The 26,458-nt window shown below is 52.1% G+C and overlaps 1 protein-coding gene across 3 annotated transcripts in view; it reads left to right on the top strand.

Annotated features, from left to right (window-relative positions):
• ATP6V1C2 (ATPase H+ transporting V1 subunit C2) overlaps positions 1-26,458 on the top strand; it is a 41,644-nt gene that overhangs the window by 1,830 nt on the left and 13,356 nt on the right. For all 3 annotated transcript variants that reach the window (XM_058668278.1, XM_058668276.1, XM_004582599.3), the window contains 2 exons: positions 1,065-1,132; positions 21,997-22,082. In XM_058668278.1, coding sequence (XP_058524261.1) covers positions 1,065-1,132; positions 21,997-22,082 — 154 coding nt within the window. The remainder of the gene's footprint in view (positions 1-1,064; positions 1,133-21,996; positions 22,083-26,458) is intronic.

The raw sequence follows: 26,458 nt of genomic DNA, 5'->3' as shown, positions 1-26,458 counted from the left end.
TGTCCCCTCCCCCAGCAACAGCCTGATCTGATAACACGGGATACTTGTTGAAGAGAGGCAAGGTGTGCGTGGTCCTGTCTCTCCGCAGGGAACAGGCACCTGAGGAAGACACAGAGGGTCCTGGGGAAGTAGCAGCTGGGGTGGAGCCGCACAGGTGCAGCGCGTTCTAGGGGCAGCAGAGGCGGTACTCAGAAATTACAGCTGGCTAATCCCCACTAGAGCCTGGGTTCTCCCTGCAGTTAGGGAGGCTGCTGCATCTGCCAACAGCTGGGTGTGGGCGGCCAGGTCCGTCCAGGGCATCACCTGGGAAGATGGCAAAGCTGGTGCGTGGCTGCCTCAGGCTCTGAACCCAGACCAGGTCCCCTTGTGCAGCCTGTGCTGCTTGCTTACTCAAAGGGTACCGTGAGGGCCAGGAAGTCAGGCAGCCACTTGCCATTTTGTTGGTGTGAGGCTCCCCAGGGCACAGAGCTGCAGAAAGCATGCCCCGTGCTGCAGCTGCCTGAACTCCAAGCGGCTGGAGGCGCCCAAGGCGCCACGGTTTTCCAATTCCTCTTGAGGGTTTGCTTGAGGTTATCTCATGGTACTAAATGGACCTTTCTGATTGGGAGAATAGACCTTGGTGGTATAATCTGGAATCCCACAACGGCTCCCAAACCTGCAGAGCAGGTCGTGGACCCTGCAAACAGAGGGAGGCAATGGTGAAGGGTGGAGTGGGTAGCAGGCCTGCTGTCCCCAACAGAACGGGAAAGGCGAGCTGTGGTGACCTGGGGGAGGAAAGACTTTTAGAAACAACGGCTTGTTGACCTTGCTCGCTTGGGCATCTCTGGATTCATCACGCAGATAGGAGACAGCCATTGTAAGAGCACAGGGAGCCAGCACCAAGGAGTGACCTAACAGACCCTCCTGTGGCAAGCTGCGGAGTTTATCAAAAGACTCCTGCGTCAAGAGCTTGTTGTTGGCCGAGAGCAGCCAGCTGCAGACGCGTTGAAGTCACCTGTGTTGTGGCAAGACTATGGCCCCCTCCCCACTTCTGTGGACCCCTGGCTTCTTTCTGATCTGTCTAGGTGGGGACCTTGGATTCCCTCGTGGGTCTCTCTGACGAGCTGGGGAAACTGGACTCCTTTGCTGAAAGGTAATTTTTTTTGTTTGTTTACTGCATACAAGTGAGCATTCCACCTTGTGGTCAGAGGACACAAGGTTCCTGCTATGGCTGAACAGAACTTGTGTCAACCCAAGCCTGAAAATCCGGGGACTCGCAGGTGGATCTGCCTGGGGGGCAGGGTGGGGTCGCCAAGAACCTGCCAGATGCCTCCTGCAGTTTCAGTTGCCAGAGGCGGCATTTTCCAAGGGCTGCCTGTGGCCCAGAAGGTCATGCAAAGCTGAAACCTCACGGGAGAGACTGTGGTGTTTCCCCAACAAGGCTGTGTTTTTGCAACATAGGCAAATAGTAAAAAAAACAAACAAAAATCACTATACAAAAGGAAAGATACACAGTGAAACTCACTTCTGCTGTCTCTGCTCTCTCTCATCCTTCCTTTCAAGGCAATGATTGTGCAAATTCCCTGGCGAGCCCTCCAAGGGTCGCCTTCCTGTGTGCGAGTAAGTATGCATGTGACCTTGAAAGCGATGGCAGACAGGCATCGGCATGCGTTCTGCATCTTGCCTGCTATTTTCATCATGGCTCTTAGAGGCAGCTTTATGTCAGTCCCCAAGTGCATGATGTCCATCCTTGCTGTGGCCTCCTCTGTTCGGAATGTCCTAGTCTTTTCATGTCCCTTCCCTGCTGCTCTGTGCACCTGCAGGAGTGGAATGATGGGAAGTGGGGATGCTGGCCACAGAGCACCTGCCGGTCAAAGTTCCCTCCCACCAAAACTGGCTGGGGGTCTGCCCATATCTTAAGATCACTGTTCAGCCATAACAATTTGTAGATCGTAGGGTAGCGTGAAAAAGGAAATTATGCCACTCAGACAGAGCCATTGTTAATGGTGTTTGCAATCGGTACTTACAATTGTTTCAACACATGTTATTCACATATATTGTAATAAAAGTAAGACCACAGTGTGTTTTGTAACTTGGTTTTCCTTCACATTTTGAATTCCTTTTTTTTTTTCTTTGAAAGACAGAGCAACAGAGATAGAGGGACAGATATAGAGATCTTTCATGTACTTTCCAGTTGGCTGCAATGCCAGGGCTGAACCTATCAGAAGCCACGAGCCAGGAGCTTCATCTGGGTCTCTCACATGGGTAACAGAAATTCGAAGACCTTGAGCACCTCCCACAGCTTTTCCCAGGCCTTTGGCAGGGAGCTAGATTGGAAGCAGAGCAGTTGGGACTCGAACTGGTGCCCACATGGTGATGCCCGCGTCACAGTAGCATTCCTTGCGATAGATACTGCAGTGCTGGCCTCAGGTGCAGGTGTCCTCCCCTCTAGGCTCGTGGACCACTGTCTCCACAGTAGGCAGTTCTTAAGTGATAATAACAACAAAGTCTTCCTTTGATACAGCTGAAAATCTGTTGTTTAACAAGTATTTTCATGCCATTAAAAAGTATATACAATTGGGCCCGGTGGCGTGGCCTAGCGGCTAAAGTCCTCGCCTTGAAAGCCCCGGGATCCCATATGGGCGCCAGTTCTAATCCCGGCAGCTCCACTTCCCATCCAGCTCCCTGCTTGTGGCCTGGGAAAGCAGTCGAGGACGGCCCAAAGCCTTGGGACCCTGCACCCGCGTGGGAGACCCGGAAGAGGTTCCAGGTTCCCGGCATCGGATTGGCACGTACCGGCCCGTTGCGGCTCACTTGGGGAGTGAAACATCGGATGGAAGATCTTCCTCTCTGTCTCTCCTCCTTTCTGTATATCCGGCTTTCCAATAACAATAAAATCTTTAAAAAAAAAAAAACTATATACAATTGAAACAGTCGTAGCAGGCCAGGACTAACCCCTCAGCTCAGCGCTCAGACCAGCGCTCCTCTCTGCTCCTGAAGGCTGTGGGGTCTGGAGCACGTCCTTTCCCGCTTCCCAGGGGAATGCTGCTATGGCTGCTTCTGGCTTTTCTAGTGCATTTGTAAGAAACGCGTGTAATGAGCAATTTCGATGAGCAAATGTGGAGAATTGTTAATACTCAAACAGGTGCCGTGGGCTGAAATTTGGGCTTTCTGTATTGTTACACTTGTCATGTTCCCAGCATGGGGGCGCTGGTGGTCAGCTGCATACGCATGCTTAGTGTGTGTGTGAGCTTGCTCTCCAGTGGGCAGTCCTCCTCACCTAGCAGCCTGCAGCTTCCAAGACATGTAAACTGGGGCCGCAGTGACCCCCTCTCTGCTTTCAAATGAGAATCTGGAGGATCCCAGCAAAGTCTAGAATGTTCGAATCCCAGGGCTGCTGACACCCTCAGAGAAGTGATTGGATGCCAGGTGGCACCCCCTTCCTTAGGACTCTCTGCACCAGGCAGGTGTAATAGCTTTGATATATAGCTTATGGCTTGATGAAGACGGTGAGAACTGCATAATCCAATGTCCCAAGCCCATGGCAGGGACTCTGACGGGTGTCACATGGCCAGTCTGCCAACATAGGCGACTGTTTCATGTCTCCTGGACAGCCCTGGCACACAGTGACAATGCAGTGGAGCCGCTCAGCTTTCAGAAGCGTGAGCTCTCCCTTGCCTGGCCAGCTGCAGAATGACAGCACTTGAACATTTTATGTCTGATCAGTGGGTCTACAGTTGTCTCTGCTCAGGCCGTCTTCCCACCTCCTTGTCGCCTGCCGAAGCCCTTGTTCACTCTGAGAGCCTGTGCTCTGTGATGACTCTTGTCTCCACTGTAGTTTGTTGCTGAGTTTTCTTTTCCGCTCTGCACACATTCCTGTTTGTTGGCACCTGTTTGTTGCAGCAGGTGCTTGTGATGGAGGTGTAGCACATGTTGAAGAAAAGCACAGCAGTGCTTGCACAAGCCAGGTCACAGCTGCCATTGTGAAATATGCTGTTGAGCCTGTGTGAGCTAAATTGTTTTAAAAAATAGGGACTGTGTGTGGGAAGCATGAAATTCACCCGACATTGTTTTGTTTTCCTTGTGGGTAGATATTGTCGGGGCTTTCCTAGCTGGGGAGAATGACAAATTCGGGCTATGAAAGAATCCCGGAAATTCCGCCTTCAAGCTTGTGTGCAGTCCAGGGTCAGAAAAGTGCCCCCAGAGTTAACAGCAGAGGTTGGGGATATAACCATGGAGTAGACGAATCAGTTGAGACAGACTTCTGTTCTTGAAAATGTTCTCCCCAATTGTTTGAAATTTGCTCCAGTATTATTAGATCATAAAAAGAGCTGGTTCCATGACCCAGGCTGCCTCAACCTGTCGGTACCACTTCTGCCCAGGAGAGAAGGGACGGATGGGAGTGTTCAGGTGTATTGTTTCCGTATCCTTTTATTATTTATTTACTCGGTCACTAGAGTGTTTTTCCATGTAGCTGGAAGGCAGCTTCTGCTTATGAAAGCTTCCCTGTTCTCTCTTGATTTATCCCGTCTGCTGCCTCGGCTAATTTCCTGCATGTTGACACGAGCACTTATGAGCCCCAGGGATTCCACCTGCCCAGAAGCCCACCGCTGCTGACATTTGGCACAGTCTGCAAGTCTATATGCAGCACCGGCTGAATTCTCCGTTTTCTTAGTGCCAGGGCTGCTTCTTGTGGTACATGCATGCTGACCGTCGCTTGGCCCAGCTTTACGGAGCAGCAGCCTCTGGCTTTTTCTTTACCCAGTGGCCCCCTGAGGTCAGCTAAGGATTGGCTGATGGAGTGTGGCTGTCTGCTGAGTGATGCCGGGAAGTGGGTTTTTTGCAGGGTTGTTCTCCAGGGACACAGGCCTCCCTCCTCGGCTCAGGCTTGCTCGTGGGACCCAGGTTGTGTTTGCCGGGCACAGCACAGTGCTGGCTTGTGCTGCGTGTTTTCTGGGTTGCTTCCAGCTTCCTGACAATGCTGCGTCAGAGCGTGAGCGCTGCCTCTGCTCTCTGTGTCAGGGACTCAGGCTTTTTCCAGTCCTTGCACTCTCTTTGTCCCCCAGAAGCCTCAGGTGTCCCTCTAGCCCCTCCTGCCTGTTGCGGGCTGGAACCTTCCTCGTGGCTGTTTGGGCAATGTTTGTCTTCCCGGCTTGGTAGGAAGCTCTACAGGGCCCATTGACTACCTTCAGTCAGAGCCCCAGCACCTGTTACAACACAGGGACTTGATGACAGCTGGCCTATCCACTTGCCTGAATGAATGAATAAAAGAGTCCTGGGTCACTTGGAGCTTGGCAAGCCCTGCAGAACTAATCCAAACCCTTCATCTGCCCCCACGAGGAAGCAGGTGCCCCGAGAAGCTCCTAGAAAGGAAGGGTGGGTGGGGGCAACAGGGTAGAGCAGAGCTCTGGTCTGCCAGCTTGCTATTATGCCCTATGTGTTCCCCTGCCCCGGCAGGCCTGCAAATCCTGGGCCGCAGGGAGGACACATGCCTGTCCCCGTGCTGGGCAGAACTCTTCTTTCCTTTTGGAATACAGAGGGACAGGCAGACCTGCCTTCACCTGATTCACTCCCCCAATACTCACAGTAGCTGGGCTGGGCCAGGCTATTGCCAAGAGATTGGAACTCAATGCAGGTTTCCCACATGCTTTGCAGGAACCCAAATCGTTGAGCCTTCCCCTGCTGCCTCCCAGGGCTTGCATTAGCAGGAAGGCGTTGGAGTAGGGCTGGACTCAACCCAGGCATTCCCACAGGACATGCAGGTTGGGCCCAGCGCCTGCCCTGCCAGAGTGACTTTGAATGCAGACATTTAAAGATGTCTCACTCCTGTCTCAGCCAGTACTTGGATGATTATTGTTGACATTAAGGAAAACAGTTACACATTTAGAAACATCAAATGGCATAAAAAAGTGGAAATTTCTGCTTGAACTCAGGCTCTTCTCCCCATACAGCTCCACCACTAGAATTTTGTTTATTTCTTGCCTTGGTAAAACAAGCAAAATGTATACACACAGAGACAATTGGAATCCAGTCCAAATATTTACACATTTTAAGAACTTACTCTGAGATTTCTACCAAGAAGAGATAAAAGGCAAACTTAGGCTGAGTAGCTGGGGCAGAACCTGGTGTGAAGCGGCGGTTGGGCTTCAGTGGGGATCGAGCTGAAAATGACGGTGCTCTTACGGTTGTGGCTGCTTTCCCAGCCTTGCTCACTCACACTGACTCAGTTCTGTGGTTCCAGTTTTCTCTGCCAAAAGTCTCGTGCCTCCCTCTAAGCATTCGAATTCTTTGTGGTTCAGTTTGAAATGAGATGCTTCTGTCACCATATTTGCTAAGTGCTGCCATCTATACACAGCACCTCGTCTCATTCTGCCACCTGTCAGGCACTGCATTTCCCCAATGCTCCTGTGGTTTTGCAGCTTATTACGTTTCCTAGCCATGGGGTCGTGTTGTTGGCCAAGAACGAGCTCTCCCTCTGTTCTCTTTTGTTGCTTTATCCCATGAGCTCGTGTTCCAGAAGAATGCTTGGCAGTGACGGAGATGGCAAGTTGGAGATGTCTGGGAGCTTGCCTTTAAGCAGCATGGTAGTCCCGGATCCTTGTTCTTCAGCATTGCTGTATGTGGTTGTGTTTGTGTTGAGTTCCGCACTACCTGGTGTGTGTTGCTTCCTTATTTTGGGAACTGCCATTGACTGATGGATGAGGAGATGAATGTCCAAAGGGCAAAAATCACTTGTGCAAGAGAGTCATTCCACTCCCAAGGGCCTGACTGTACTGATTTCCTCACCCTGGCTCTTATGGCAATGAGCACCTGTCCACTGCCTCCCCAGTCGCCATCCCTCAGTGCAGGCACTGCTGGGCAGGGCAGCCTCTGTATTGCCTTAGGTGACCCAGTATCTGCCAAGCTTCCCCTACAGCACTCTCCCAACCTGGAGTCCGATCAGCCGGGCAGGAAGGAATGCGGACCAGCCACTTTAGGTATGGTGTACATGGAGTAAGCGCCAGCCTGAGGCCATGTTGTGAAACTCACCAAGCCTCTGGAGGTTACATTCATCAGAGGCCGCTCATCCTGGACCCTGCCGCAGGTGCTCTGGGCCCCCGACCTCAGCCCAGCAGCCTTCACATTGGGCACTGCCTTGGCGCTCTCCCAGCCCTAGCCAATAGCGACCATTTAGATGGTCCTTGTTTTTGATAGTTTTTGGGGCCACCATTACCAGTCATTCCTGGATGCTGGCTTGTGTGGACCACGTGTCCTGAGCGCTGTTTTTAGTGGATGAAACGCCCTGAGTGGTCTTCTTTCCAGGGCTTGGGGATCTTTCCCAGCTTGGTCAAAGGTTCTCCTTGGGCTATAGCGCCTGGTTCTCAGGCACATGTCCTGGGAAGCCCCTCCCCATCCAGCCTTCCATGTGAGATGTCAGTAGTAGCAGAGCCCTGTGTGCCCCCCTCTTCTACCTGTCCAGGATCCTTAACCTCCATCTAAGCTGCCTTTGTTGCGTTGCTGTGATTTTGCATCAGACGTGGTCATCTCCCCATCTCCCTGCTCCATTTTCATTTCTCTGAACACTGCAGCTGGAATGATTTTCGTTTTTTTTTTCGAGAATCATATTGCATGACCCTTGCTGAAAACTCTCCTGTGGCTTTCTGCTGCCCTCGATATGAAACCCAGGCTCCCTCATTGTGGTGCAGCAGGCTAAGCCACCACCGATGATGCTTGGCATCCCATGTGGGCACAGTTAGAGTCCCAGCTGCTCCGCCTCGGATCCAGCTCCCTGCTAACACACCTGGGAAAGAAGGGGAGGAAGGCTCGAGTGCTTGGACCCTGCACCCAGTGTGGGAGACCCAGATGGAAATCTTGGCTCCTGGCTTCAGCCTGGCTCAGCGCTAGCTCTGTGGCTATTTGGAGAGTGAACCAGCGGACAGAGTAACCTTGTTTTCTCTCTGCAGCTCTGCCTTTTAAGTAAGTAAAAGCACACACACACACACACACACTTTTTAAAAAAGATTTATTCATTTTATTACAGCCAGATATACAGAGAGGAGGAGAGACAGAGAGGAAGATCTTCCGTCCGATGATTCACTCCCCAAGTGAGCCGCAACGGGCCGATGCGCGCCATCTGAAGCCAGGAACCTGGAACCTCTTCCGGGTCTCCCACGCGGGTGCAGGATCCCAGTGCATTGGGCCATCCTCAACTGCTTTCCCAGGCCACAAGCAGGGAGCTGGATGGGAAGTGGAGCTGGCGGGATTAGAACCAGCGACCATATGGGATCCCGGTGCGTTCAAGGTGAGGACTTTAGCCACTAGGCCTCGCCGCTGGGCCCCACACACATTTTTTAAGAGAAGAAACTGGGGGAAAAATCCAGGCCCTTGATCCTGCTGGCCTGCTGCCCTCAGCCACCTGCCTCCACCTGCTCCAAGTCTGCCCGCAGACAGTTCCCTGAGCCCCCCGGCCTGGCTGAGTTTCTCCTCCTCACCACCCAGATCTCAGCTGGAAGGCCACCTCCTCCAGACAGCCAGACAGCCCACTCCCTCTGGGTCACCCTGTTTTTATTCTCTGCATCCCACATGCCACCACTCTCTGTCTGCTCCTTCCTCTGGCATAGAAACTCCCGTAGAACAGGGACTGGGAGTCTGTGTAGCTGGTGCTGGGTGAATCTTTGGTGACTGTTGACCTGGGGGCTGTCACCGTTGGGACCTGGGGTCCCAGGGTACTCGCTGCAGGGATTTGGATTGGGCAGGTGTGGGGCACGCACCAGGGAGGTGCATTCTGAGTGAGGGCTCCGGTGCTGCTGGGGCAAAGGGAGCTTGAGGCACCACAGGCCGTCACATCCCAGTCCGTACCACTGTCGCTTTCCTCCCTAACAGCCTGCTTCTTCTCTTTTTTAATTTACAGGAATTTAAAACATTCATGCATTTATTGTCATTTTTGTTTGAAAGGTAGGCACTCTCTAAATACCCACGGCAGACAGGGCTGCGCCAGGCTGAGGCCAGGAGCCTGGAACTTGTTTTTGATCTCCCATGAGGGTGTTGGAGATCCAAGGCCTTTGGCCATCACCTACTGCCTCCCTGGGTGGGTCTGATCAGGAAGCTGGAGTAGGGAATGGAGCTGGGACTTGAATCCCCGCACTCTGTGTGGGACATGAGCCGCCCAAGTGGGGTCTTGGCCACAGTGCCCAGAGCCTGCCCTGTAACTCTGAAGTGCTTCTAAGAGCTGATGCTACGGGTTCCTTTTGTCCTGTGTACTACTGAAAAGTTTTTTTTTTTTCTACACATCAGGGGTGAAGCAGCATCAGAGGCTCTGGGAGGCGCAATCTCCCTTAGGCCTCTCCCCCCGCCGGAGTCCCATGTGCCTGGGCTTGTCTATACAAACACAAGACAACGGCAGCATACATTTTTGTGTCTTCTCTCTCTCCCTTTTTAAAAAAGATTCATTTATTTTTTACAAAATCAGATATACAGAGAGGAGGAGAGACAGAGAGGAAGATCTTCCATCCAATGATTCACTCCCCAAGTGAGCCGCAACGGCTGGTGCTGTGCTGATCCGGAGCCAGGAGCCAGGAACTTCCTTCAGGTCTCCCACATGGGTGCAGGATCCCAAGGCTTTGGGCCGTCCTCAACTGCTTTCCCAGGTCACAGGCAGGGAGCTGGATGGGAAGTGGAGCTGCCGGGATTAGAACTGGCGACCATATGGGATCCTGGTGCATTCAAGGCAAGGACTTTAGCCGCTAGGCCACGGCGCTGGGCCCTGTGTCTTCTCGCTTAGAAAAAAAAAATCATACTTCATGTCAGCTGGTTTGCTTTTTGTTTTTGAAAAACGTAGATCTGGGGGGATTCTCCCCCACCCAAGCAGAGAGAGCTTTCTCCCTTTTTCAGCTGCTGGCTCTCCACCAGGAGGAGCTGCCCATCCCTGGGAGGTAGCTGTTGGTTATTGACGTCCGTCCGTGGTGGCGGCACTGCGTGTTCTTGCACACTGTGTGTACCTGTTGTGTTGTTGTGGACGTGTGCAGGAGTATCTGCAGGCTGAACGCTCAGAGCAGGCCTTGTGTCCTGGGCTGTTTCAGCTGTGCAGCACCGGTATCGACAGGTTAGCCTGGCCTCCAGTGATTGGGCGGAGCTTTGCTAACAATGTGTTGGCTCTTTCCTCATAGGTAGAAGTACTGCTTCAGGGTAGTATCAATTTATATTCCTATCTAAGGTTTTTACAGTTTTATTTTATTTATTTGAAGGACAGAGAAACCAAAAGGGAGAGACAGAGTGTCTGCTTCCTAGTTCACTCCAGATTTGGCCACAATGGCTGGGGCTATGCCAAGCTGAATGCCCCTGAAGCCAGGAATTCCATCCGGGTCTCCCACACATGTGTCAGGAACAGCTGCTGTCTTCCCAGCAGCGTTAGCAGGGACCTGGATCAGAAGTGAAGCAGCTGGAATTTAAGCCGGCGCACCAGTACAGGATGCTGGTATCACATGCTGAGCCACAACACTGGCCCCTGATTTTTGGTTTTGAAATGGCTTAATGGAGATATAAACAATGTGAAATAATGGCAGCATTTTAAGGCTTATGATTGCTTGATGAGTTTGAACACAAAAACCTATGAAGCCATCACCAAGTCAAGAGAATGAAAAGCCCCTTGCGTCTGGGGCTCTGGTCGATCAGAACGGGTCTGCCTCCTGTTGCAAGGGATTGTCAGCATTTTCCGGATTTTTGTGCAAATGGAAGGACGCCACATGCACACTTCCTGGCGGGGTTTTCCCACTCCTAGCTCATTCTCAGAGTTGCCCTTGTTGTTGGATGTGTGAGCAGTGCTCCTTTCCCACTGGCTGATGTTACTTTCCGCTGGTGGGTCCCAAGCAAGCTGTGCACCTGCTTGCTGCAGGGGGACGTTTGGCTTCTAGCCTGTTGCTCGTTCAAGGTGGAGCTTTCATGAAGATTTCAGTGCAGCAGAGGCAGAAGACATTGTCATTTCTGTTGGGTAAATACCGAGCCTTGGTGGTGGCTGGTGCCCTGGGTATCTGACCCGTGGGTGTGCTCATCCCCTGGACACTATACTTGTGAACTGATTCATGTCGTTTGGGTTTTGTGTGGACAGGAGGAGGAATAGATGGTGCTTGAGGCCCCAAGGAGGGACCTGCACCAGGTATCGCAGGTGCACAGGATGCTTACTATTTAACACATCAGAGAATATTGAGATTTTTAAAAGTTTATTCTTTGAGAGGCCCGTGTTCTGGGAGACAGAATGGATGAGTAAAGACGCAGCCTTGATGCTGGGACTCAACCTGGCTCCCCTATGGGATGCCGTGCTGCAGGCGCAGCCGTCCTCCGCTGTGTGTTGTTGAGCCAGGGCCGCAGAGCAGCCGAGAGATTTCCAGGCACTGCTGCATTTTTGCTGGGGCCAGTGGTGGAGCGATGACTAAGTCTTCAGGGATTTTCTTGCTGAGTGGGGTGAGGAAGCCCGCCCTTTGGGTGCCTGTTGGGCACTGTGCGATGCCTGCTGGAGTGCCTGCCTAGGAAGCGAGCAACTGCTGCCTTGTTCATCATTTTCTCTTGGGGACACTGCCTGGTGCATTTGTGGGAGCATAGGAAGTGCCATGTGTTGCTGGGGCCAGGGCCAGAGAGTTGCCAACTGGATGATATTTCTCTTGGGTGAAATGCTGGCTGTTCTAGATGGTATCCAAGAAATTTGAGCATCAATATTGGGCTTCTAGTCCCATGGCTGCTGTTTAAGCAGCATAGTGACATACTAGGCTGTGTATGTGTGGGAAATTTCCTCTGGCTGCAGTGGCAGAGGTGGGCATGAGGGGTCAGATTGGGGTCAGTGGGGAAGCCGGACAGGAGGTCATGGGAGGAAATCCAGGGGCAGGACCTAGGACATGGCTGTGATGGCATTTTGGGAGCCACAATGTGTAGTGAGGGTGAGGCAGGGACAGGGTGCTTGGGAAGAGGTGGTGATGTCAGGAGGGGCTGCCAGCTCCATTCTTGAGGTTCCACTCCAGGCATCTCTGCACCCGCAAAGCCAAGGGAAGCCAGGACAAGTCTTTTTAATTGCAGTGTAATTCACACGCTGTAAAGCAAGAGAGGTGCCATGGCATAGCAAGTTATGCCTCCAGCTGCAGTGCTGGTATTTCATATGGACAATGGTTCAAGTCCTGGCTGCTTCACTTCCCTTCTGACTCCCTGCTAATGTGTCTGGGAAAGCAGAGGAGAATGGCCTAACTCCTTGGGCCCCTGAGAGGGTGACCTGGAAGAAACTCCTGCTTTCTGATTTTGGATCAGCTCAGCTCCAGCCATTGTGACCATTTGGAGAATGAAGCAGTGGATGGAAGATCTCTTTCTCTACTCTGTTTCTCTCTCTGTCCCTCTTTAATTCTGCCTTTCAAATAAACATAAGCAAGTACTTTTTAAAAATCCAAGAGTGTATTCATGGGCCACAGAAGAATCTCTGATTCTCTGACTGGCCTGTGGTCTCTGCGGGGACGGGACGATGTTTGCCTATGCAGGCTATTGCTTTCTTTTTCCTTTTTTTTTTTTTTTGAAGATTTATTTACTTGTTTGAAAGGCACAATTATAGAAGAGAGAGAGGTAGAGAGTTGGGAGTGGGAGAGAGAGCTTCTCTATCCACTTGCTCACTCCCCAGATTGTCACAGCAGCCAGGGCTGGTCCAAGTGAATTGAGAGGGAACTGGATTAGAATTGGAGCGGGAATTTGAGCTGGTGTCCATATGAGATGCTGACGTGGCAGACAGCAGCTTAACCTGCTGTCCAATGGCACCCAGCCCCACTTTCTTCATTTTACTTATTACAATAACAGTAACATAAACTCCTTAGAGCATGCGGTAGGCATCATGGCACAGTGCATCCAGCTGTTGCTGTAAGTCCTGGCCATTCTACTTCCAATCCAGCTCTAGGTAAGGAACATCCTGGGGGGCAGCTGGTGAGTCCCTGCCACCTATGGAGTTCCAGGCTGCTGCCTTCCACCTGCTATGGGCACCTGCTATGGCCACCTGCTATGGGAGTGAACTAGCAACTGGAAGGTCTTCCTGAACCAGCAACTGGAAGGCTCTTTCACGTTACTTGTTCTGCCTTTCAAGCAGCACCAGAGTAAACTCAGCACAAGCAGAATGAGGCATGTGGATGAGGCAAGGCTTCACAAGCATGCTGCTCTTAACATCTTATTCTTCTGAAGATGAGACAGGTGCCTAGGGTTGGCCTGCCGGGCTTGTGAGACCCTGGCCGACCCCTGCGGGGCTCGGGGACTTGAGCAGATCCTTGCACCCCTTTGGGTTCTGAAGGCCCTTCCATCTGTGCTTTCAAGGGGCAGAGTGTGTTTTAGAAGTGTTTCATTTGCTCCTATTAGCCCACTACAGTAAGGAATTGTCTTTGCCCCTTTAGGAGACTAATTTTGTGATTAACTAGCTCCATTGCCTGATTCTTTGCATCTGGTTGGTTTGCAAGTCCCTTGCATGTCTTACCAAGTTGCTTCCATCAAGTTGCAAGAAGGCTCGCCTTCTCCTTCCCCATCCTCTTTGTCCTTTTACCTGGCAAGAGGGGCGATATGTGGTTTTGTAAAGTGAGAATAACACCTGGGTGGCAGGGGTCTTAGTGCTTGCGCCACCTTCTGCTTCCTTCCTTTCCTTGGCAGAAAGCTGGACCACAGCACAGCAGCCAGGACTCAAATCAGCACTTGGATATGGGATGCCAGCATTGCATGTGGCGGCTGAAAGTGCTGGCATCACGTTTTGTCCCAGCGTGTTACATCTTTTTTTTTTTTTTTAAGGTTTATTTATTTTTATTACAAAGTCAGATATACAGAGAGGAAGATCTTCCGTCCGATTATTCACTCCCCAAGTGAGCGCAATGGCCAGTGCTGTGCCGATCCGAAGCCAGGAGCCAGGAACTTCTTTCCAGGTCTCCCACACGGGTGCAGGGTCCCAAAGCTTTGGGCCATCTTTGACTGCCTTCCCAGGCCACAAGCAGGGAGCTGGATGGGAAGTGGAGCTGCCAGGATTAGAACCGGTGCCCATATGGGATCCCGGTGCGTTCAAGGCGAGGACTTCAGCCACTAGGCCATGGCGCCAGGCCCAATGTGTTACATCTTGGCTGTTGGTAGTTGTATTTCTGTGTGTTGCCTGCTGCTGGCCTTTGCTCAGGCATTCCCCGGGTGGGCTGCAAGTCACACTCCTCCGGGGCTGTCCTTGACATGGTGTGTGTCCAGCTGTGAGTGGCACTCAGTGGCGGGGCAGCTAGGTAGATAGACTTTCTGGCCAGTTTTCAGGACTTTCCCAACTAGATGCTGCAGGGCTGCCTGGCTGTTCCGCTGCAGTGACGCTTCTTGTACCAATCCCCTCCCCTGCCCTGCCTGCGAGGAGCACGTTGGCTCAAGGTCCGACCGGCTTTGCAAAGGGAGGACTAGGAATTATAAAGCTGGGCCATGGCTAAGGTGAACCAAGCCCTGGGTTGCCAGGTTGTGTCTGTGTGACCAGGGTGCTTTGCCGAGTGCTTCTTAAGGGGGGATTGCAGAATGGGACCCCTTCTCCCCAGATGTCCAATTTCCCACAAGCTTGAACTTGAAGCCCAGCCCTGCCTATGCCCAGGAGTCCCCCCAAGCTGAGCTCCATCGGATCTTTGTCTTTGTGGAAGCAAAGTCCATAACCGCTCTCTGGGCACATTTTCCTGATGACTTGGCTGCCAGGCACGTCGATTCCATTGTCCTGTGTCCAGTAGGAAGAAGAGGGACAAAGGCTGGGGTGAGGTGCCCAGGGCTCCGTGAGTCAGAGGGCGGGGCTGGAGCACTCTGATGCGCTCCTCCCATCCAGACAGACCAGGAGACCCTGGGGACCCAGCAGGGATGGATGTGCACCTGCTGCAGAGGCAGGGCCGGGATGGGCCTGGGCCAGCTCGTACTCCCTCTGAAGTGGCTTCGGCCACTGCTTTTTTTTTTTCCTTCAGAATCCACACCTGACCCCTGCTGTTGACACTTTCAGGTTGTTCTATGTGTACACAAATGTACATGTACTTTTAAAATTTTGCCTGTTTTGTTTGTTTGCTTGCTTGTTTGTTTTTTGGCCAAGACATGATTCTCACTGCACCTGTACAAAGTATTTGGGTGAAAGTTGTGGTTCTTCTTGCTTTCATGCCCTGGAATTGATCCCAACCCTGTCTGCCTTCTATATGACCAATCCAACTCTCGCCTCATTTTGCTGGAATTGTCCAGAAACCCCTGAGAAGGGGAGCAATGCCTTTGTGTCTCTTAGACATGCCCTTGAGCCTGGGTGCTTACATCTGGCAGAGAGTACCTGAGTGGGACTCCTGTGCCTCTCTTCCCACAAGCAAAGAACATCCCCAGGGCGGAGGCCCTGGTGAAAGATGGGCTCGCCGAGCAGCTGTACAAACTCAGGCAGACTTGTGCACAGCTTTGGGAGTAGAAACTTCCAGAGACTCTGCCTTGGTGCCTTTCAGGAAGCTTCTGTGTCCCTGGATCAATGGAGTCAGGTGGATGGAGAGGCTGCCATCCCCTTCAGGTTCAGCTGGTACCTGTGCCTTTCCTGCCAGGATCAGGAGGTACCAGTTACCTGCCCAGATGTCCCTATCCACCACCTGTCCCCAGGTGTGGTAGAACCCTGGGGCCCCAGTGAGCAAAAGTTTCCTGGCTGTGGGAGCACAAAAGGAGGCAGATTTTAGGGTATTCTGTTTCCTGAGCCAGAGCCATTCCCTGTCCCCCACCCCAAAGTCATCCTTTATCCCACAGTCCAGAAACCAGCAAAACCATGAGGGGCTCCAGCCCCTGGTTGCAGACAGGTGTCACCCAACGCTTCTGCCCAGGCCCTGGGTACTGGCTGTCCAGCTGGTGCTTCCTGCATGTGCTGGCTCACAGCTGGGACAGGCCTACATTCCTCCTACTGCATATGACTCAGTCTCTCCCCTTGGCCTCCTCAATGACTGCCCAAGTGAAGGGCAGGGCCCACAGAGCACACCACTCACCTGTTCCTTTATGCAATTGTTGCTTTGTTGATTTCAGTGGCCATGATTGGCTTGTTATCATGGACACACGCTCGTTATTTTTTCAGAATCCACACCTGACCCTGCTGTTGACACTTCCAGATTGTTCTGTGTGTACACAAATGTGCATGTGCTTTTAAAATTTTGCCTTTTTTGTCAAGACATGATTCTCACTGCAGATACTGCTGGCCATATGCCCTGCCCACCTGCTGTGGGAAGCTTGTGTTTTTGTGGCTATACATGGGAGGCCTCTGGAAGAGACTTACTGTGATCCTGTGTTCTGTGGGTCTCTGGCTGATGACATTGAGATATTGGCTTCCTGCTGGCTACATACAGCCTTGTGGTGTGCTCAGCTGGCCTTGCAACATGGGAGTCTGTGTAGCCAAAGGAAGGAGTCCTAGAAGGGGAGTTGCTGCTGGCAATGTCAGGAGATGTCTTGCACACACTCCCTGTCCATGTGCACTCCCCAATCAGAGAGAAGGAGAGACAGAGAGAGAGGGAGACACAGAGGGAGACATCTTCTGTTCTCTGGTTCACTCCCCAGATAGTTGTAACGGCAGAAACCAGGAGCCAGCAGCTTCATCTGGGTCTCCCACTTGGGTGTTAGGAGTCCAGGCGCTTCAGCCATCCTCTGCTGCCTTCCCAGGCACTTCAGCAGGAAGCTGGATGGGAAGTGGAGTAGCTGGTTCACAAACTGGGCCCCATGTGGGATGCTGGGATTGCAGATGGTGCTTTAACCCAGTACATACGGCACAATTCTGGCCTCCAAACTGAGATTCTGTATGTTTGACTCCGTCATGTCCTGGCCCAGCCCTGGGCAGCCACCCATCTGTGTTCTGTCTGTGCATTTGGTTAGGGACCTCCTGTGCGTGGGATCCCGCAGGCTTTGTGCTGTTGTTCCTGGGTTACTTTGCTCAGCATGGTGACCTCAAGGAATTATAGCACTTGGCATTTCTACCCCTCCTAAGACTGCATGATGTGGCAGTGTGAGGTGGACCACACTGGGTTTATCCAGAAATCTCAGTCATCTCTTCATGGGTGCTTGGGTTGTCCCCTTGTTTTAATATTGCTGTGCTTTGTTTATTTCATTTGTATTTTAGTTTACCTTTATTTTCTGCTTACATGAGGAATACCATAGAATGCATCAATGCATAGATTGCAGGGACCCCAGGACCAGTGTTGCCAGCTTGGTGCCCCTTCCTTCAGGCATATTTAGGTATGCACTGAAATCATACCGGAAAAGCAAAATCACATCCTGCCCATGGACAGCAGTTTTTAACTGTTCATTTCAATGTGATTTCAAAATCCCAGGAAAGTGTGCAAGATGTGGGAAAAGAGTTCCTGTGCTTCCGCAGCACGTCTGCGTTCCCTTGGCCCCCTGTCTTCCTGGAGTCCGGACATGAGCTGCAGGCGCATCTGTTAAGTCTGCAGAGGCATGTATGCTTCCTAAAAGCCAGAACATCTTCTTGGGTCATCTCAGTGTGGCCGTCAACATTGTGCGTGCAGGGCCACCTGGCCGTCACTGCCCTCTTTGCGGTGTGCTTTCCAGCACAGGGAAAGCTCACATTTTCTCAGGTGGTGGTGATCTTGGGAGCAGCCTCTTATCTTTTTCGATGACTTGCCATGGCTCCTTAAGCCTCCTTCAGGATGGACCATGTTTAGGCTTTCCCTGACTTTCACAGCACGCAGGTGTCTGAAGAGTTCAGGTTAAGTACTTTGTGAAAGCCTCCTTCACTTGATCTCATTGGCTGCTTCCCTCCCCCCGGCTGAACTCAGGTAATGCACTCTAGGGGAGACTCCTCCACCCGAGCCTACAAGAAATGAGACTCTTGTCCAAGGTGTACACTGCTCCTTCTCCTAGGTGGTTTTTCTTTCTTTTTTTTTTTCTCAAGAAGTTATTCATTTTTATTGGAAAGTCAGATTTACAGAGAGAGACAGAAGATCTTCCGTCTGTTGATTCACTCCCCACGTGGCCACAACAGCCACAGCTGAGCCAATCTGAAGCCAGGAGCCCAGAGCTTCTTCTGGGTCTCTCATGTGGGTACAGGGTCCCAAGGCTTTGGGCAGTCTTTGACTGCTTTCCCAGGCCACAAGCAGGGAGCTGGACGGAAAGCGGGGCCACTGGGATTAGAATCAGTGCCCATATGGGATCTCGGCTCATGTAAGGTGAGGCTACCGCACCGGGCCTCCCCTGGGTGGTTTTAACTTTGGTTGCTTGATCTGAATTGTGTCTGCTCTAATATATATATATATATACACATATATATGTATATATATATATATATATATTAGCCAAAGTGCTTCAGCCCCTGCTACCCACCCAGGAGATGCAGATGAAGCTCTTGGCTTCAGCTTGGCTCAGCCTAGCTTTTGTGGCCATTTGGGACATGGATAGAAGATGGACAATCTTGCTCTGTCTATATATTTGTGTTTTGAGTGAGCAGGCTGTTGACTTTTTTTTTTTTAAGATTTTTTTAGAGATTTTTTTAAAAGATTTATTTATTTTATTACAAAGTCAGATATACAGAGAGGAGAGACGGAGAGGAAGATCTTCCGTCCGATGGTTCACTCCCCAAGTGAGCCGCAACGGCCGGTGCTGCGCCGATCCAAAGCCAGGAACCAGGAACCTCCTCCAGGTCTCCCACGCGGGTGCAGGATCCTAAAGCTTTGGGCCATCCTCGACTGCTCTCCCAGGTCACAGGCAGGGAGCTGGATGGGAAGTGGAGCTGCCGGGATTAGAACTGGCGCCCATATGGGATCCCGGGGCGTTCAAGGCGAGGACTTTAGCCGCTAGGCCACGCCGCCGGGCCTGACTGTTGACTTTTGACAAGTTTGCTTGTCTATAGGACTGACAGCACTGACAGGCTCTTCCTGCATTGTTTGCGATTGCTTTTCTACGAAAAGATAGTATGTACGTTTGCCTAGTGGGGAGAGTCTTGTCAGGTTGTCTACTGAAAGTGCCAGTGTTGACCAGCAGTGAAGGGTGTCGGCTTCGGAAATGTGCGGACACAAGGTCAGCCTCCCGCTGGTGGCCAGGTGACCTTGCACGCTCTCAGGCTGCAGGTACCGTCCAGCTCAAAGTGCTGTCTCCAGAATTGAGTCTCTGAAGCACCCAGAACTCCTACCAATCAATAAAATTTGAAAACAGATGGGCAAGCCAGTTGGAAAAACCAGCCAAGGAGCTACACTTGCCACCTACAGGGGGAAGAAAACAGCCGTTTGTGGAGTCCACGAACACAAGACAAGGTGTCCAGCCTCCTGAGGATCAAAGAAATGCGAATCAGGACAACCAGGAGATATAATTTTTCAGCTATCAGATTGGCAGGATTCAAAGAAATGCACAGTATCCACATTGGCGAGGGTTTCAGGAAGCAAGTGTTTCCACATGGCATTGATGGGCACGTCCATGGGCTCCGTGTATTAGAGGGCGATGTGGCCTTGTTAGAACTCTGCCCTAGAATTCTCTCAGCAACTTCTCCATCTACCCCTGCACAGGTGGGCAGGGTGTTGATGTCACTGCGGCGTCCTGGCAAAAAGAGCCCAAGCAACTATCCACTGGCAGGGATTAGTTAGGGCAGATTTGCATGGAACCACTGGGCAGCAAACAGGAAAGAGGAAGCCCTGGTGCTATTTGAAAAGGTGTTTGCCATGGTCAGCATCGTGAGAAAGGTAAACTAAAATGCCACATTGGGGCCAGCATTACGGTACAGCAGGAAGGCTGTGGCTTGTGCTGGTTTGTGTCCTGGCTGCTCCACTTCCAGTCTAGCTCCCTGATACTGTGCCTGGGAAAGCAGTAGAGGACAGCCAAAGTGCTTCAGCCCTTGCTACCCACCCAGGAGATGCAGATGAAGCTCTTGGCTTCAGCTTGGCTCAGCCTAGCTTTTGTGGCCATTTGGGACATGGATAGAAGATGGACAATCTTGCTCTGTCTCTTCTCTTTGTCTATGAATCTGACTTTCAAATAAATCGATGCATCTTAAAAAAACCCAACCAACCAACCACAACCACCGCCACCACCACCACCACCACAACAACAACAAACAAAAATGACAACAACAACAACAAAACCAGCACATGGATTCATAGGTTCCTCAGTCTGTGTGAGCAGTGAGCTGAGTCCTGGTTGTTGCACTTTTGATCCAGCTGCCTGCTAATGTGCCTGTGAAAGCAGCAAAAGGTGGACTAAGTGCTTGAGCTTCCTGCTACACATGTGAGAGACCTGGAAAAAGCTCCTGGCTCCTGATTTCAACCTGGCCTAGTCGCTAGCCATTTCAGTCATCAGGAAAATAAACCAGGTGGTGGAAGATGGATCTGTGTGTGTGAGTATGCATGCGCACGTGTGTATCTGTCCTCTCTCTCTAATTGTGTGTGTAAATAATGCATCTGTTCTTAAAAAAAGATTTATTTTTTTAAATTGGAAAGTCAGATTTACAGAGAGGAGGAGAGACAGAAAGGAAGATCTTATATCAGATGATTCACTCCCCAAGTGGCCTCAATGGCCAGAACTGAGTCGATCCAAAGCCAGGAGTCCAGAGCTTCTTCCGAGTCTCCCACGCAGGTGCAGGGTCCCAAGGCTTTGGACCATCTGTTAGATTTTTTGGTAAAGATTTATTTATTTTTATGGCAAAGGTAGATCTACAAAGAGAAGAGACAGAAAGATATTCTGTCTACTGGTACACTCCCCAAGTGGCCGCAATGGCCGGAGCTGAGCCGATCCAAAGCCAGGGGCCAGGAGCTTGTTCCGGGCCTCTCACACGGTGCAAGGTCCCAAGGCTTTGGGCTATCCTCTATTGCTTTCCCAGGCCACAAGCAGGGAACTGGATGGGAAGTGGAGCAGTTGGGGTTGGGATTCCAGTGCATTAAAGGTGAGGATTTAGCTACTAGGCTACTGTGCTGCACCCTCTCTCTTTCTTTTTTGAAGATTTATTTATTCATTAGAAAGGCACAGCAAGAGACTGAGAGATTTTCCATCCACCAGGTCACTCCCAAAATGGCTGCAACAGCTGAGGCTGGGCCAGACTTAACCCCGGAGCTCCAAGCCTACCTCGCCACAGTACTGGTCCTGCTTCCTTGCTTTTGCTAGAGGCCTTTCCAGTTGCTTCTCTGACTCTGTTTCTTGTCTGTGGCTTTGAGCTCTGAGTTAGTCAGTGTCTACCACAGGAGGTGACCTTGATTGAGGGGCTGGGTCCCTGCTTTGCAAACAGCATCTGCCTGCTAGGAGCCATGAGATGTAGAAATGGGCCTGAGGCAAAGATTAGGCTCCTCTGACATGAGGACCTTGATCCTGGCTAGGCCTGTCTTCCAGTTGGATTCGTGACTGGTCAGCTTCCGGGAGCAGCTTCTGCTTGATGCTGCAAGACCAGTGCCTGATTATCTACCTTAGTGCTGCCAGCAGTCCTCACTGTGGCCAGTATCTGACTTTTATAGGTGTGGATAACTGAGGCCTGGAGAAAGTAAATCCACTTAGCCAAAATCACAGTTGAGCAACATCACAGTCAGGATACATTTGAGGCTTTTTGCCCCACATCCTGTTCTTTCCTTTTCTCATGCTTTCCTAAGCCTCCATCCAGCCTAGCTTTCTAGCTATAAATACAGCACAGGATTGTAATAGGAAATGCAGAAAGCCAGGAGGTGTCCATGCAGCTGCCTGTCACTGAGTGTCCTGGTTACCTCCACCTGATGTAATGCATGCCTTGTTCCTCCACATCAGGAGTTCTTTGTCGACCTTGTCTTCCACGGCAGCTGGGTAACCCCTGAGTGACTGTACCATCGTCAACTTGAACAATCCCCTATTGTCACTTTCCCGACTAGGCTCACACCAGCTTTGCTGCAAAACACCTCTTTTAATTCAGAAAGGCTTTTCTGTTTGCCCTGCTTCCTTGAGACATTTTTCCCAGAAGTGGAATTACTGGTTCAAAAGCCATGCCCCTTCATAGGCGCTCTGCCTGTACTGCCCATCATTCCCCAAGGTGGCACCGTGTTCTGCCGCTTCCTGATCTCACTGTGTCCTTTTCTTCTCTTCCAAAAGTCTCATAAAGAGAATGGCTCAGAGCGTGCTGGAAGTCCTGGAAGACTCAAAGGGAAAAGTCCAGGAGAACCTCCTGGCCAATGGAGGTAGGTGATGGATGACTTGCCTGTGGGGTTGTGCACTGGCCAGAGCCCTTGCCAGTCATCAGTGAAAGCTCTGAACTAGCAAGTTGGGCGAAGCTGTGCACTCTGCACTCAGCAGTACTGTTGTGCTTGGAGATATCTAAATGAGTGTGACTGATGCTTTGCTTCTGCTCGTTTGAGTGGACTGGTGGGAACAAGCATGCCCCCATCTTTGGACTTGGCTTGGTGTGGCTAATACTCCACCTTCTTGCATTGCAGGTCTGAAGGAAAAAATGAAATGCTTAAAGAGTAGGTTGTGCCCAGCTTGCTGTGTGTGCTCAGTGTGACCTGCATGTCCCTGGGAAGGTGGGGCATCTGTCTGGTCAGAGAAGTGCAGTGATCAGGGTGCAGCAATTTCTCAAGGAATATCCTCATTGTCTAATCACGATGTCGGTGCAACCCAGGCAGCCAGAGTTCTGTTTCTTTCCCCGACTTTCTCAGGCTACATCTGCCTCTCCCAAGCAGTTCAGTGTGTCACCAGCATGTGGGAGAGCTCTGGCCATGTGGAGCTGCAGGTGAACTTGTGTGTCCTGGCATGCATCTGCTGCTCACCTTGACGGTGGTCCTCAGGGCCCCTCCTTCCAGCAGCTCAGCTGTCCAGCTTTGCTCTGTGTGGCCTTGGGCATGCCAGGTGTGAGCATGAGAAAGGACCATGTGCCTCTGGTGTTCTCCAGTCCACTCCAATGATGGTGAGAAACATGGGCATGATGTTAGGGCCAAGAGAAGTTTATATGGGTGAGAAGTTACCAAACTGTTCCCCAAATGCAGTCTGCATGTCTCCCTGCTATTTGCTGTTCATCCTAAGAAAAAAAATATTTTGTCCAGTTGTCCAACTGATCCTGTTTCCCACAAGGCAACTTGTCTGCCTGTAGAGTGAAGGGCCGATTTAATATAAGGGACACTGTTATCCCTCCCGCCCTCCCTCCCTCCTTTCCTTCTTTTAATGGCCAATAACATCTTTTAATCTTTTAAATCCATTTACTTACTTATTTTCACTTTATTTGGAAAGCAAAAAGAAAGGTATGGGAAGATGGAATAAGATATTCTCCAAGTGCTCAGCCAGGGTTAGGCCAGTTAGAAGCCAAGATTCTGGACTTCAGTCTGGGTCTCCCACATGGTCAGCAGGGACCCAACACCTGACTCATTACTACAGCATCCCTGGGGGCACGGGGCAAGTGCAGTCAGGACTTGAGCCCATGGCTACTTTTTCTACATATAAGGAATTGATGTTTAAAACATTAGAGTTTACACTGGCATTTAAGAGTGCCCATGATGTGCACCTTCTGCTCAAAATAGTGCCGTGTAATGTGGATGCTGCTGCTATGTGGTGGCTGTCCCCAGGCATACGGCTGCAGCTCTGAGAGCTGGCTACCTCTTGTTTCATTCCCTTAAGGCCTCCTGCAAGTTGGGTGCCAACCACTTCTGGGGCTGCAGTTTCCAGAGCAGGTTCTGTGAAGCAGTCCCAGGCCAAGGCCCTGGTGCCACCTGTGCCGGCCCAGGTCCTGGTGGCGTGTTGAAGGCTGGGACAAGTCCTGTGGCGCCGAGGCCTTTCTAGACCTTCTGGATGTGATCCAAAGGGCAGACCTGACCAGATGACTGACAGGGTCATCCAGGGGAGCTCACTGCCGTTCCAGGTGGGATCTCGGTCATCTCTCCCAAGGCAATTTGGGACAGCCATGAGCTGCTTGGGCAACATGCCATGGCTTGGGTGAGTGGCTCAGTCTGGGCCTTTATGGAGTTAGTATTGATCACCCAGTCAGCTGTTAGGTTTCTTTGGACTCTGGTCTGTTGCCTGACCTTGCTTTGACCTAAGAACATTGGGCTAAGCAGGTGTGGGCTGTGTACTATGTGTGTCCCTTTGGCATCCAAGTTGTTTCCTCTTGGGCCCTTCTGAAGATCAGGCTTCCTGACTTCTCATCCTGGACAGGAGTGGCCAGGCCCATCTTTCTCTGCAATGGAGAGGCAGGAGGGCAGGGAAGGGGTGGCAGACAGTTTCTGCATGGCATTGGATCCCTGACACCTGTGTAGAGCCCTGTGAGCAGGGCTCTTGCTAGTGTGCCCTGGGCCAAGGTTCAGTATCTGGTGCTGGGACAAGATGAGGAGAGGTCAGGGTTGCAGTCACAAACTTCAATAGCTCCTGTCTGATCCAGTATCCCCTTGGACTGTGCTGAGAGTTGGTCAGGCCTGGGCACGCACTGGGCCCTGGGATGTTGTGTGGCTCAGACATGCAGCGTGGAGTCCAGGCCCACGGTGCCCTCTGTGCCATGCTGGGGTTGGGCCAGCATGGCACAGAACTTGGAGCTGTTAGAACTTGTGGAGGGGAGAGGGTAACGCCCTGAGGGGACAGGACACTGGAACACACAAGGCCAGGGCTTGGCCTGGGCCTTCAGCAGCCTTGCCATGCCAGTCACATCAGCCACCTGGTCATCACACTGAATGTTTTAAAGGCCCTTCTCTGCTGGGCACTGTGTTGGGCTCCAGGACACACAGGCTCTACCCCTGTGGAGAGGCTGGACAGTGGCCACACATTGTCCCCACGTCACAGAGCTCAAGGGTCTCCCGGAGCCGGGTCCCCCAAACCCTGGATGCTCAAGGACCCAGGCAGCAGGGAGGAGCCTCATGTGACTTGGTGTGGCTGGAAGCTTTGCCAGGGAGGCCCATGTCCACCCTTGTGGCTGCCCTGATATGGTGTCTCAGCCCACGGTGTGGGGCATGCCTGACACCTGCCCACAGTGGGGTTCAGGTTGTTGTGTGCTGCAGGAGGCCCCCACCCCTGTAACCGTTCTGTCCAGCCTCTGATCACAGTCCCTTTTAGCATTCGTTATCCCCAGACCTGGCTGTATCTGTGATGTTGCAGTACCAGGACTGACACCAAATTGGCCTTGGCCTGCTTGGCTGGAGTCCCCTGACACCCCCATGTGAGAAGCTGAGCAGCAGAGGCCCATCTGGAGGCCACAAGTACAAGGTCAGGTGCCTGCCTGCCTGTGTGGTTTCTGATGCAGAGGGTGGCCTTCTTGCCGGGTCCCCATCGGCCTTCCCTGGGCTGTGCTGGCGGACAGAGTACAGCCCAGTGCCATCATGCCCTTTTGTCTGAGGACATGAGGCCTGTTGGGCTGAGGCCCCGCCCTCCATGCCTTAGAGGTACCCAGGCCCTGACTCACCATCAGTGACGTCAATGTAGAAACTCAATCCTCCCCGCTTGGGCAATCCGGGCGGTTTCTGAGCATGACTCCCGAGCAGGGCACAGCCTAGTCCCTTTAGCACCCTCACAGTGGGCTCAGCGTGGAAGGGAAGCGCGGTGCCCTCTGCCTGCCAACAGGGGTGACATCTAGACTGCACAGCTTGTATAGTGGTACTGGTTATGTAACTCACTGTGTTGGAGTGTCCCATCTGGGGAGTGGGGATAATGAGAGTACTTAATGGAGATGAGCAGTGACTTAAATGAGTGACTCATGCATCCTGGCCCCCGGGGATCCGACGGCCTCCTTGCCTTCCTTGAATGTAAGGCGTGGAGTAGGTGGCTCTGCCCCAGGTCCATCCCCTCCAAGTCTACTCCTCTGGCGCTTGTCCACCCACATGCCAGTCCCAACCTGTCCCTTGCTGAACTCCTCTCTTCTCGCCTCTGTGCTGTCCCTGCTGCCTGCTCTGTGGATACCTGGCATAGTGCGTGTCCCTCTAGTGTCACCAGCCTGGGCATCCAGCCTCCTCCCTAGTGGGTCCTTGCCAGGGCCCCCCACTGCTCCTTCAACAGTGTGTCTTTCCTCCCTGTCAGCCCCTCATCCCCCTCCACCCCACCTTCCTTCAGTTTGTTTCTACAGCAGCTGTAGAGGAAGCTTGCAGGGTATGCCGGCAGCGTGAGGAACTGGGTGGTGGCCCCATCCAGCACTGTTGCCTGAGTGGGCATGGGGTGGTATTGACAGTGATGCAAGATGAAAGTGTAGGCATGACCCTGACGATGACCCTCAGCATGTCCTGGTTCTGCTGCCCAACCCTCCTCCAGCTTCACTCTGGGGCACCCGGAACACTTGGCACTGCAGGTGCTCCCTGCCTGACACTGTACCCTTTGACACAGGTCCCGTGTCAGCTCCCTTGCTTCTGGCCTCTGTCTCTGCGAGGCTGCGGAACACTTCCTGGGGGCAGCAGCGCCAGCCTGTGTGCTCCCAGCTACCACCCTCTCTGTCACAGCTCGCTGGAGGCCCTTGTTTGCCTGGTTGTCTCCTAGCAAGCTGAGGTCTTGGAGTCGGGGGTTCAGGGGGTGCAGGGGAGAGTGTCCAATGCCCAATAGGGCAGGGGCCGTGTGTATGGTGATGTGCTGGGAAGTACAGGCTGGCACGAGCTGG

The sequence above is a fragment of the Ochotona princeps genome, chromosome 8, assembly GCF_030435755.1.
Source record: "Ochotona princeps isolate mOchPri1 chromosome 8, mOchPri1.hap1, whole genome shotgun sequence".
NCBI classification, from domain to species: Eukaryota; Metazoa; Chordata; class Mammalia; order Lagomorpha; family Ochotonidae; genus Ochotona; species Ochotona princeps.
This window is presented reverse-complemented; position numbering and strand designations above follow the sequence as displayed.